General features: G+C 41.5%; 1 protein-coding gene across 1 annotated transcript in view; it reads left to right on the top strand.

Moving 5' to 3' along the window:
* Positions 1–18: 18 nt before the first annotated feature.
* The window catches only part of LOC136440752 (dynein beta chain, ciliary-like), a 95271-nt gene continuing 82889 nt past the window's right edge, over positions 19–12400 (top strand). The window contains exons 1-6 of the mRNA XM_066436857.1: positions 19–296; positions 978–1299; positions 5210–5403; positions 9653–9842; positions 10258–10357; positions 10696–10907. Of these exons, the coding sequence (XP_066292954.1) occupies positions 277–296; positions 978–1299; positions 5210–5403; positions 9653–9842; positions 10258–10357; positions 10696–10907 (1038 nt within the window). The 5' untranslated portion in view covers positions 19–276. The remainder of the gene's footprint in view (positions 297–977; positions 1300–5209; positions 5404–9652; positions 9843–10257; positions 10358–10695; positions 10908–12400) is intronic.

The raw sequence follows: 12400 nt of genomic DNA, 5'->3' as shown, positions 1-12400 counted from the left end.
ACCTCCCTCTCCCTATTCCTAGTTCGGGAGTCCAGAAGCCGGTCTCGCCATCTTGGGTTTCCCGTGTCAGAAGGAGTCGTGCAGTGGGCAGATCAGATTTGCCTGGACTCGGTCCAAACCATCAACTTTCCGGGCCCGGCAAGCTTTTGGGATTCATTCTAAAGGACCACCGATGATTTGGATATATAATAGTTACTCACATTAACAGGACAACAACGTTTCCATCCTAAACAGACTTTTTGGACGTTGTCTTGATAGATCCGAGTTCGAATCAAGATGGAAGTCAACGACCCAAGGTAAGGCCTAAGGGTTCTTTGGCTGCAGTTCCGTCTTTTTATGGTCCAGAAAATTATGTCAGTGTGCCAACATAGTGTTATACTTATATCAGAAGTGATGATACGTTATCTTACACAGAAGGGGAGTTTTGACAGTTTATTTGTGTAAAAAAGGCGGGGTATGACAGAGGAATGTATTGCTGAGTCGTAAAAAAATGACGATCTGAGGCGTCTGCTATTAATTAGATCACTTGCGTCATACATTTTATTTTCTACAGTAGCAAGTGAAATGTTCTAATGGTCTTTTGTTTTTTCAATGTGTTAGTTTGTTTCTTTTTCGGATTTTTTTTGCAACAATGTCTGATGAAGTGTTGGAAAACTTGATTAAGAAATGACCTTCAGAAAGATGTCTCCATGTTTTTAAATGAACGCAACCAGAATGGTTGAAAAAATTAAGCTTCGATGAAATGCCATCTGATTTCACTCAAAACATATTTTAGACCACATGTGTGGTATGTCAACATTTTATAATCACTGCTTTCAGCTATTTCTTGAGTGTCTAAATTAGTGTACTAGAAAGTTAAAAAACTTTGATCTTTATTTCTATATCAGGTAGATATTACGTTATATTAAAGTAGATTTATATGGGAGAAAGGGAACATCATGTCGGCAGAATAATATTTGCGTTGATGTCTTTTCCAGGTTTGATTTTCTCCAAGACTACACACTGAAGACACTGAAGCTGAAACTTGACAAGTGGTCCAAATTCATCAGTGCAGAAGAAAACAGAATTTTAATCCAAGAGTTCTTAGACAAGGCCGAGAACATAAACCTGGTGGTCTCCGCTAACTCTGCTGGCGCACTCTCAGTTGCACCGGAGTTTCCCACCGCCCTGAAGAACAAAGCAGTTTATTTTGTGAAGAAAGAAAAAGCAACAGTCACTAAGGATGGCATTAAGACATTACTAAGCTATGGAGACCTGTCTTACGCACCGCTGGACCAGCTCTCTGCACTAGTGGACGATGTGAGAAAAACTTATTTTCTTGCTTTGTTTTGCATAATCGCTAAATGGTATAGCACACCAGTACAGTAAATACTTGTAAGCTGTGTGAGACAGGGCTGTAAGGTTTAGTTCACTCTTACCTGGATATACCCCTTCTCTTCTCCATAATTGTGGCTGGATTGCTGGCTCTTTAATCTGCTCGAATAATGTTAAGTGCCTTTCCCAAGGGCCCAACAGGGGAAAGCTCTATTTCATAAAGTTGAGTATAAACGCTTTTCCTTTTTCCACCCCACATCAATTACCAGCAGTTAAACTGTAGACACTGTGTGCACTGTTTGTGTCTCAGGGCTGTTGTGTAAAGTTTGGGAAAATTAGCAGCGGTTGTGACAACAGGTTTTGTTTCCCGGGCCTGCCAAAGATGGCGGTTGGCTTTACCTGCGCATTGTCCCGTCACGGGCTGTCCGCGTTGCCGTGGGAGAGCAAACTTGTGCACAAGCGAAGCGTGACTGTCCGTGCTAATACCTGCGGGGAAAGTGACGGGAGAAATGCCTGTGGATCACTGACTCCTACCTGTACAGGTGAACCCTGCTGCAGGTAGACTCACCTAATGGCTGTTCTGTTGTCCCAGTCCCATTGCTTTTACTAAAGAGTGAGTTGCACCAAAAATGCTTTAAGTCATTTCTAATAAAAGGTAAAAGTACTTAGGCAATAGAAGAGAAAAGCTCTCTCTCTTCCCACAGCTAAGAATAGAAACTTAAGGAAAAATCAAAATGTCAAATTTATCACAGACGGATAACTAGATGTTAAGCTGGATAGTATAGTAGTAGTAGTAGTAGTTTATCACAGCAAGGATCAGTTTTTACAATGTGGATGTAAGAACTTTATCTATTCATTTCAATTTCGTAACATCAGAACAGGACAGACTTTCTTTACAATTAACCTTCTCCCTGCTATTAATATTTATTGCATCTATGTTCTTTACTTTCTATTAGTACTGCAGAACTCAGCAGGAAGAGGGTTAATGAATGAATGAAGACCTTTATTGCACATTTCTGTCACACTTGGCTAAGTACAGGTCACAACAAAACAAAAGAACAAGTACATATAACGGATACAAAAAGAATATGACTATCTTTAGATAAATTCTACTTCTCCTCGCTTTTCGGTTATAGTAATGAAATGATAGGGATAGGTGTGCCAGTTTGGTCAACGAACCAATTGTGGTCATTAATAACAAAAGGAGTGACTAAGACTGACACCTGTCTGTTTTGGTAACTCACCTGTCGTGTTTTAGATCAACTTTTATATAGGGCAAACAAACAAATTATCACCCAGTAGCAGTTTCAAAACAACTAAGTTACTGAACTACTAGTAGGCCAAGGTGGTACTAAAGTACTGGTATCACTTTGCGTCAGTTAACTCGTTAAAACAATCCTTTAACGAGAAGAGGAACAAAACAGCAAGTTTGTTTTCTGTGGCTTTCTGAGTTTGCACAGGCCTTACTGGTGTTTAGTGCAGAAATAGATACTGTAATCCTACAAATATTTACTGTTTAGGTTAAAGATAATGCTATAGTGTGGTAGAGAGGCCAAATATTTGAGATGTCCTTTCTTTAGACACATTCAGCAGGATAAGACATCTTTTAAGTTGACCATCGGAAAACAATTCAGTTGTCTAGTGCCCCTTCTTCTAAAATTCCAAAGACTCTAAGTTGGTTGTCCATGAACTAGTTCACAAGTGGCTACATTTGATTCAGATACTGAATATTTCTCTGTGCGCAAGTTCCAGTCTCCCTTGGTCCGATGATGCAACCTCCATTGAGTAGGCTCGTGTGTGATATGTGGGCCAGCATATCTGCCCATCTCACCCCAGCTGGGATTACAGCGCACTATTGTGTGCTGTACACATCAGTCGGTCATGTTACCTCCCAGGTCCAACCTGAACTTTGTTCCCATTCTCTTCGCAGACGTACGGAACCATTGTCGACCTGTCAGGGCGCCGGGTCCTTTCTCAGCCGTTTGATTGATGGCAGAAGTAGCCCTAAGTTTACGATTGTATTCAGTCCGTGGTTTTGTCTTACGGTTAGGGACTAAAATAGCCGGCGCACTGTGTGACCGCCTTCCCGTCAAAAGAAAGCCCTTGAGACGATTTCTGCGCTCTCGAAGGAAAAGACTTCACGCTCTTATTAGAGCCTTAAGCCTTTTGCATTCTTAAGGCATTTCACGCTGGCGTGAGCTTGTTGAAATTACCTCTCAGCTAAGGCCTTAACACAAGCCGTCCTTTCAGACAAGTGCACAGTGGAACGGGAACGCAGAGGGAGTGTGTTGCCTGCGACACTGCAGCAGCTGCATTGTGTAGAAAGTAGGGCTTGTTTGACTTGGGCTCGTTTGGCCTACAGGCTTGTTTACCCACGGTTGTGGCAGTCTCAAAAGATCATCAAACAGACGGCTTTCTCACTCTGAAAATTAACGTCAAGGTAATATTTTGATGATTTGCAAAAAGAGAACTTCACATTCAAACTCAAAGCCAATTGTGTTATCTGCTAGGGGATTTTAAAGATACTTGACTGGCCAAGGTGTAATCTCTCAAATTATAAACTTGGGGCTCAGTGATTGGCCAGATATCTGACTGGGTCTAAACACTGCTGGTAAATACTACTAGATCCAGGTAACAAGGCTATGAGAAGTTACGGGTATGATGGAAATCTGAAGCAAACCAAATCAATGTCAATCAATCATACATACCTCGCAAATCTTATCCAGTTGCTTGAGTAACTATATAATTACATTCAGAGTCATACCTACAGTCACCCATTGTCAATATGCCTGAAAAGTCACAACATCTACTAAAAAACTAGACTAAACTGGCAGAAAAGGCATGAATGCATGTTTGCATATTTCTAGGTCAAAGTAGTTTGTAACCCATTGAGCCCAGCCACCTGTTTGTACTTTGGGTTCTTTTATGGGCATATACAGCACAGTATAGTTCAGTGCTAATGGCCTATATCCCGACATCTGGTTTTAATCACTATATATGAGCCACCTGCAGTTAAAGGACTGCATATACATCACATACTTCGGCATTGGCTCAACTGTGACAACTTTCTATTCCAATTGGATTCATCAAATCCCTTGCTTGCTTCAAACTTTAAGCGTTTGAAGAAAAAAGAAAGACGTAAAAAATGCTGTTTCTGTCTAGAGAAGCTTACTAATAGGATATTTGTGATCTAAGTTTTTCTTCTCTCTTATTAGTCTTAAGATCTCTGACTTACAGTTTTCATTTTGCACTATATCCAAAGTCTAACATAATTGTAGTAACTGATTAAGGAGTTATCACATTTAAGGCAAGCACTCTTTTTATCAAAATTTTTTATTCTCTTTGTGGCATTTTTATCTGGGTTCAAATCAAGTAAAGTGCTACTATAGGTAATATAGAGTGGTGATCATTCAATATGTGTTGTCACCGATGTTGATAAGTTTGTGTACATGACATTTCCAAATCTCTCTTGAAGGAGGACTCTGATCATGAGTAGAGCTCTCTATAGCACCCACATATTGCTATCACTACCTTTGCAAAGAAGGTTAATAAGTTTTCCTGTGAGTGTGTGTATTTGTTTGTGTGTCTGTGAACAGCATAAAGTACAAGTCTTTGATGGATCTTTATTATATCAGGTATGTTAGTAAATTATGTGTTTGCAAAATGAAGAAATTAAGAGATTTTTCCTAGGCACTGCAGCTGATCTCGAACTTCCGGTTTTGGTGTCTTTCTGGACAAGCTATGTTAACCAATTTTAGTTGGTAGATAGTGCTTGTGCACCGTAAGAAGCGACATAAGTTTGGACCCACTGGCAGGTTCCTTTGGAACTGCAGGGGCATTTTTGTTTTCCGGATAAACCGTCCCTAATTTGGCTGTTCCTGTGTTTCACCCACAGATTGTGGTCCCGCTGCTGTCCAACTTCCGTAACCATGACGCGTGGCCAACCGTGGTGTCGCAGGACGTCCTGCGACACGTACACAACCTGAAGAACAGCGTGTACGTGGTCGCCGGGCAGGTCAAGGGGAAAACACTCCTGCCCCTCCCCGTGGGCACAGAGAGAGTGGAACAGGCCATCGACGTGGATGAAAAGTGAGTCATTTTTTTAAATTGTTTTTTTCTCTCTTTTTATTATTTTTCAAAATAACAACAAAACTGATACATAAAAGCAGTAAACAATAATGTATAATGACAAATAATTGATGAGAACCCTTATTTTGGTGATTATCACACAATAACATACAACCAGGACTGGAAACATAATAGCTGATGTTGCCCGGAACTATAAAGTTTCAAAAGTTATGTCCACAAAACAGCTTCCATTAGAATCTTCTATTACATTAAGGTTTGATAGCCATGGACAAAAATCTCTCGGAAATGGCAGACAACAGCCTTATTGTTATAGGATATTAATAATTCAGACTGGTTTCCGAAGCATGAATTGTATTTGATAATGGCGAGGCCTTTTGTTCTTGAATAATTGATATCAGGCTGCTATCAGTATCATGCTACAGTTACATCTCACGGTATATTCCCTAGTTGTGATGTTTGTATGGCCTCAGATTGCTCTTTGGAACATTGATTTGTGCAGCTGAGTGTCTTAGAATGTAACGCATGAGAGATTTCAAAACAAACACTTAAGTATTAAGAGGCCTTATCTATCCTCCGCTGGACAGACAAGGACTGGAGATTTATTGTTTAGAGGGATCTGTGCCAGTTGCCCTGTATATTGGGACACCCAAAATTGGTACTTGTGTTGTAAATGATCCGTTTGCTCTCAGGTTAAATAATGACCCTTAAAGACTTAAGCATTATTAGATAGGAATTGGATAGTTGTCTACAGATATGTATCATTTCTTAAATCGGAAAGTGAAGTTGTTCTGAGCCTTGAGGAGGCACGTATCTAAAGGCAGAACTTATTAAAGTGATAAAAGGAATTTAGAGAATTAATGCTACACACAGGAATGACTTCTCAAAAGGTTAACAGTTTAAAGCCCAAGGTTAGTGTATCAAATCTTTACTGTAGCAGTGTCACAGTTTAGCATCCGAGTTAGTCATAGCAACTCCATACACTTTTAGTAGCAATTTAGGCCACACCAATTTGATTTCTTGGTTAACAGAATTTAGATGCTAGATTGGAAAATCAACAGGAAAACAGAATCTCAGAGGAAAGTTTGTAGTTTGTTACACACAGTTTCAGGGAGTGAACAGGGTCAGGTGCAAGTTTTCACCCCAGCCTTCTGTTTAAATGATGTCATCGTGCTAAAATTAAAAAAAAATCTGTTAACTAAGAAATTAGATTGATGTGGTCTTAGCGCACCCATTTCCAACGCTTTGACTCATTCAACCCTAGGATGCAACTAGAGAAGTTCTTTTCCATAATTACAATACAAGACTCTAAGCAATCCTTGACCTTCTCCATGGAGGCCTAATGGGTAAGCGCTTGCACGTGGACGTACATGTGATAAAGCAAAGAAAGTCCAGCTGCTAAAAATAGCCCTATACTTGTAAATGGAGACGGTACACAATGTAGGCATGTTAGTATTGTAACACTGGACCATCTGCTGGTGTTCAAACTTACCAGGGTGTTCAACAAGGGCTCAGTAAACTAGCCTGGACAGAAGCACATTTTTGTTACAAAAGTTTCTTTTTTTTTTCAAGTGCGAAACACCTGTCAGGGTTCCCATCGGTAGTGCTTGTCAATTGTCACTGCCGCGTACTTAACCTTTGTCAGACAAAGCGCTGGCATTTTTAGGGCGGGATCAGACGTATTGGTTTAGAGATAAGACTACAAAAGGTCCACTTTAGGTTACAGTAGCACGTATACCCCCCCTACAGCTGGTGCTCATTGTCAAGTACTGTACAAGAGGAACGTTGTACTTGGAGCTTACATGCTGTTCTTTTCAAGACAAAACTCTCTCAGACTAGCATTTTTATAGGAAGCTTTGGATTTGTATCAGCACTCCAGGGTTGTAAACTTGGTTACTCTGTTGTTCTTTCTATGATTTATACTTGCCAAAAGAACAAATATAAAGTAGATAAAACAATATTTACATTTGAACAGTCACAAGCTGTCAAATACTGAAATACATAAAACTTCATCTTGATCTGTTGAATAATAAGGTTTTAACTTTAAGTTAATTATTTGTTGCCTGAGAAGGAACAGTGATTTCAAATTCTACCAAGGAGGTTCTATCAATTTGATAATACATTACTTCATATAAAGTTTGTATTTTGATTACTGTTGTTACACTTTCATGGTTTTTATAGGTAATAGAGTTTAGGCAATACTGGCTTGAAAGTTCATGGAAAGTTTGAAACAAGGGGTAGAGTTAAAGTTGTCTATTTTTTGTCTAAAGATGTTCAACAATTCATTTCTTTCGAAGAGTTTTTCTTGGTTGGAAAATACTGCAATGAAAGAAGCAATAACTTTAGGTGCCTTTTTACTACTAGATAGTTTTACATGATGCCTGTAGTTAGGTGTACATGGGGTAAAATCATCAGCCGCCACATACCTGCAAAGCTGGACAGTGTGTTACACAGACAGGTGGTTATATTGGTCAACCAATTAAGATGAAACTTCACACATAAATCATCATATTGTTTGTAGCTTGGATACAAATCCTCACTAGGAAAGTAAGATTAAGTCTACTTTGAGAGCCTGTAGCTGAGTCAATAGAAGGGGTTTGCAGGGATAGAGCCCAGCTATTGCTGACCTACACACCCATTCAACAGCGAGGTCACATTTGTCGTAGGCCTTCGTACAATTTTGGTATCATAGAAATTTCAATCAGGCTGTGACATAACCAACTGTTAGATATAAATAGAACCAAGACGTAAGACAGTCACAGTGTTTTCTGCGACATTAGACAGCAGAATTCTATACGACACATGCTATCCCTCAGTTTTCAACCATGCAACGATCATGCGACAACTTTGACTATAGGTCCTAACTGTGCCATGCAACCAGCCGTATCAGGGTCCCCTACACTTAACCTGTTCGGTCAACACGATGGGTTTGTGTAAAATTCAATTGTATCAACACCCTCAGCCCGGCAGGTCGGCATGTCTGTGTTTACACAACATTGTTGGAGTGTTTGCTGTTTGTCCGGCCAGTCCGTTTGTTCCACTGCGCGCCGCACGTTTGGTGGGTTCTAATTGGTCCTGCGTAGCGCTGTGTGGGGCCAGACTATCGCAGGCTGGATTACTGCGGTGATGAATGTGCAGGGGATTAGGGTTGCTGATTGTAAGAATGTTGTACTGCTCCTGTAGGGTTGCCTGAACAATTTTTTGGTCATGAGTCAGATGCATGATGATATCATTGGGAAAACTAACCTGCCTTAGCCTGCCTAATATACATATTTATAGTGCTGTTTAGTTTTTACACAAACAAGAAATACTACTGTAACAGTAACAGAGAAACACTACCCAAAAACCATGACAACACAACTTATATGATGTTCATATTTTATACAGATCAAGCTGTTAGAAACCCCTCCATCTTAAAAGAAACTAGTGCAACCCCAAAACAATATTCATTAGGATGCCCCAAAAATAATCATTACGTAGATTCCATCGAGTCCTACCAACAGTTATTAAACATGATGACAATCCATGCATAATATCTTGAGTTACCCTAATATAGATGCACTATAACAAACAAACAAATGAACATACAAACTGTACATTATACAAACAGCCTCAAAATAATGATAATCTTGCTCAAGCCTGTATATGACTGTCTCTTGTCACATCATGATAATCAACATCAGTCCCGTGACAAGAGAACTCCAAGACGAGATCTGACTTAACCGGGTGGATGAAGAGACAGAGTTCGTCTCCAGGGCTCGAAATTCATCTTTGGGAATAGGTGCACTGGTGCACCCAACTCAAAAAATTGGGTGCACAGAAAGAATTTTGGGTGTACCAGATAAAATAAAGTTGAATGTTCTTCAGAACATAATTACAAAGTTAAACGCTGCTGCCTTTCTTAAGAACTTCAATCTGTAATTCTATACCTAACTTCAAAATTTCAAACAAATAATACATTAAATAAAGTACAGCAAAAAGTTATCATGCTGTTTTTTATACTTACATTTCAAGAATATTCTGTATACTTAAGTGTACAATAGTACCTTAACCCTATAGGCTACAAAAATATATAGGTGCACCAGTGCACCCACAGTCAAAAATTAGGTGCACAGCTCCAATTTTGGGTGCACTGGGTGCACATGCACCCACTATTTCGAGCCCTGGTCTCGAAAGCTCCCCAAAGTAGCTAACTCTATTGTTGTATGTAATGTTTGAATATTTGTCAAAAGAATGATCATCTTGTCCACAGAGGAGAACCGTTTGACCGTGCCCTGCTGCACTCTGTGGAGTCCGTTATCATCGACTGGAGCCATCAGATCCGAGATGTGCTGCGGAGAGACTCCGCCCAGCCCCTCCTCGCAGGGCAGAACCCCCTCCCCTACGTGGAGCTCGACTTCTGGAAGGCCAAGGCTGCCAACCTGCAGTGCATCTATGAACAGGTAGGGAGCGCTGCCAGATGATCATGAGGCAAAAAGGAGAATTAGCTAAAACCCCTGAAATTCATCTGTCTACAGCTGTTGTAGGCTCCAGCTCAGGGCCGTTGTAAAGCAGTGACTGTTTCGAACGTATCATAGCTGAAAATGGGAGATTCTGATCAGGCTTCTGACCAAAGGCTTGAATGTGTGACTGAATGAGCCGCATATGGCTGGAATCAAAACCTGCATGGTCTTTGTAAGACCATTACTTTAAGATATTGCTTTTCATGTATTCCTTCATATCAGCATATTTATTATTATTAAACAACATACAATCTATGACACAGTAATCTTTGATAACTGTAACTGTAGATTTGGTAAATCTTGTGTGTTCATTTGAGTCCTGAAGCTAACACTGCATGTGCTATGTCCTTCTTAGTTGAGAGAACCCAAAGTGCGTAAGATGGCAGAACTTCTGGAGAGGGCCAACAGCAGCTACTTCCCCTCCTTCAAGGCCATCTTCAAGGATGTTGTTGCAGGTACAATCTTTAGCCATAGAGAAAGAATCGTCGTGAATCATGGAAAAGAGCAGTAAACAAAATACAATTTTTTGCACGGTATCTCAATCACAAGATTTATACTTAATGCAGCTGTACGAATAATATTCCCATCTGTTGGTAAAGTTAGAAGTGAAATTCCATAAATGATCTGTTCATGTATGTACAGTTGAAAATTTACTGTTACAATGACTTGTACTAGTAAGTACTAACTTAGTTAAACGTAGCCCTGCAAGTAATGTTAAATGTTGTATTTGTTAATTCTTTCTAGTCAGCAATCAGAAAGTTCTAACTGAACTTACATTTTTAAAATTCCCCAGCGCTGACAGAAGCCCAGGACATCACGCTGCACCTGAAGCCTATGCGGCGCCACTTTGAGGATCTTGAGGAGGTCGAGTTCTGCGACACCTCTCCCCTCCTGAAGCCACTCTGGCACACAATATGCCTGATCTGGAGCCACTCCCAGTACTACTGCAACCCCGCCCGCATCATTGTACTACTGCAGGAGGTCAACAACCTCATCATTGAACTGGTAAGGCTTGTTTATCACACACACTTTAACCCTTACCCTCCTGAAGCCTCTCTGGCACACAATATGCCTGATCTGGAGCCACTCCCAGTACTACTGCAACCCCGCCCGCATCATCGTACTACTGCAGGAGGTCAACAACCTCATCATTGAACTGGTAAGGCTTGTTTATCACACACACTTTAACCCTTACCCTCCTGAAGCCTCTCTGGCACACGATATGCCTGATCTGGAGCCACTCCCAGTACTACTGCAACCCCGCCCGCATCATTGTACTACTGCAGGAGGTCAACAACCTCATCATTGAACTGGTAAGGCTTGTTTATCACACACACTTTAACCCTTACCCTCCTGAAGCCTCTCTGGCACACGATATGCCTGATCTGGAGCCACTCCCAGTACTACTGCAACCCCGCCCGCATCATTGTACTACTGCAGGAGGTCAACAACCTCATCATTGAACTGGTAAGGCTTGTTTATCACACACACTTTAACCCTTACCCCGCTGAAGCCACTCTGGCACACGATATGCCTGATCTGGAGCCACTCCCAGTACTACTGCAACCCCGCACGCATCATCGTACTACTGCAGGAGGTCAACAACCTCATCATTGAACTGGTAAGGCTTGTTTATCACACACACTTTAACCCTTACCCTCCTGAAGCCTCTCTGGCACACGATATGCCTGATCTGGAGCCACTCCCAGTACTACTGCAACTCCGCACGCATCATTGTACTACTGCAGGAGGTCAACAACCTCATCATTGAACTGGTAAGGCTTGTTTATCACACACACTTTAACCCTTACCCCGCTGAAGCCACTCTGGCACACAATATGCCTGATCTGGAGCCACTCCCAGTACTACTGCAACCCCGCCCGCATCATCGTACTACTGCAGGAGGTCAACAACCTCATCATTGAACTGGTAAGGCTTGTTTATCACACACACTTTAACCCTTACCCTCCTGAAGCCACTCTGGCACACGATATGCCTGATCTGGAGCCACTCCCAGTACTACTGCAACCCCGCCCGCATCATCGTACTACTGCAGGAGGTCAACAACCTCATCATTGAACTGGTAAGGCTTGTTTATCACACACACTTTAACCCTTACCCTCCTGAAGCCTCTCTGGCACACGATATGCCTGATCTGGAGCCACTCCCAGTACTACTGCAACCCCGCCCGCATCATTGTACTACTGCAGGAGGTCAACAACCTCATCATTGAACTGGTAAGGCTTGTTTATCACACACACTTTAACCCTTACCCCGCTGAAGCCACTCTGGCACACGATATGCCTGATCTGGAGCCACTCCCAGTACTACTGCAACCCCGCACGCATCATCGTACTACTGCAGGAGGTCAACAACCTCATCATTGAACTGGTAAGGCTTGTTTATCACACACACTTTAACCCTTACCCTCCTGAAGCCTCTCTGGCACACGATATGCCTGATCTGGAGCCACTCCCAGTACTACTGCAACTCCGCAC

Source organism: Branchiostoma lanceolatum, chromosome 8 (genome assembly GCF_035083965.1).
Source record: "Branchiostoma lanceolatum isolate klBraLanc5 chromosome 8, klBraLanc5.hap2, whole genome shotgun sequence".
NCBI classification, from domain to species: Eukaryota; Metazoa; Chordata; class Leptocardii; order Amphioxiformes; family Branchiostomatidae; genus Branchiostoma; species Branchiostoma lanceolatum.
The sequence above is the reverse complement of the archived record's forward strand: the minus strand, read 5'-3'. Positions and strand labels throughout refer to the sequence as shown.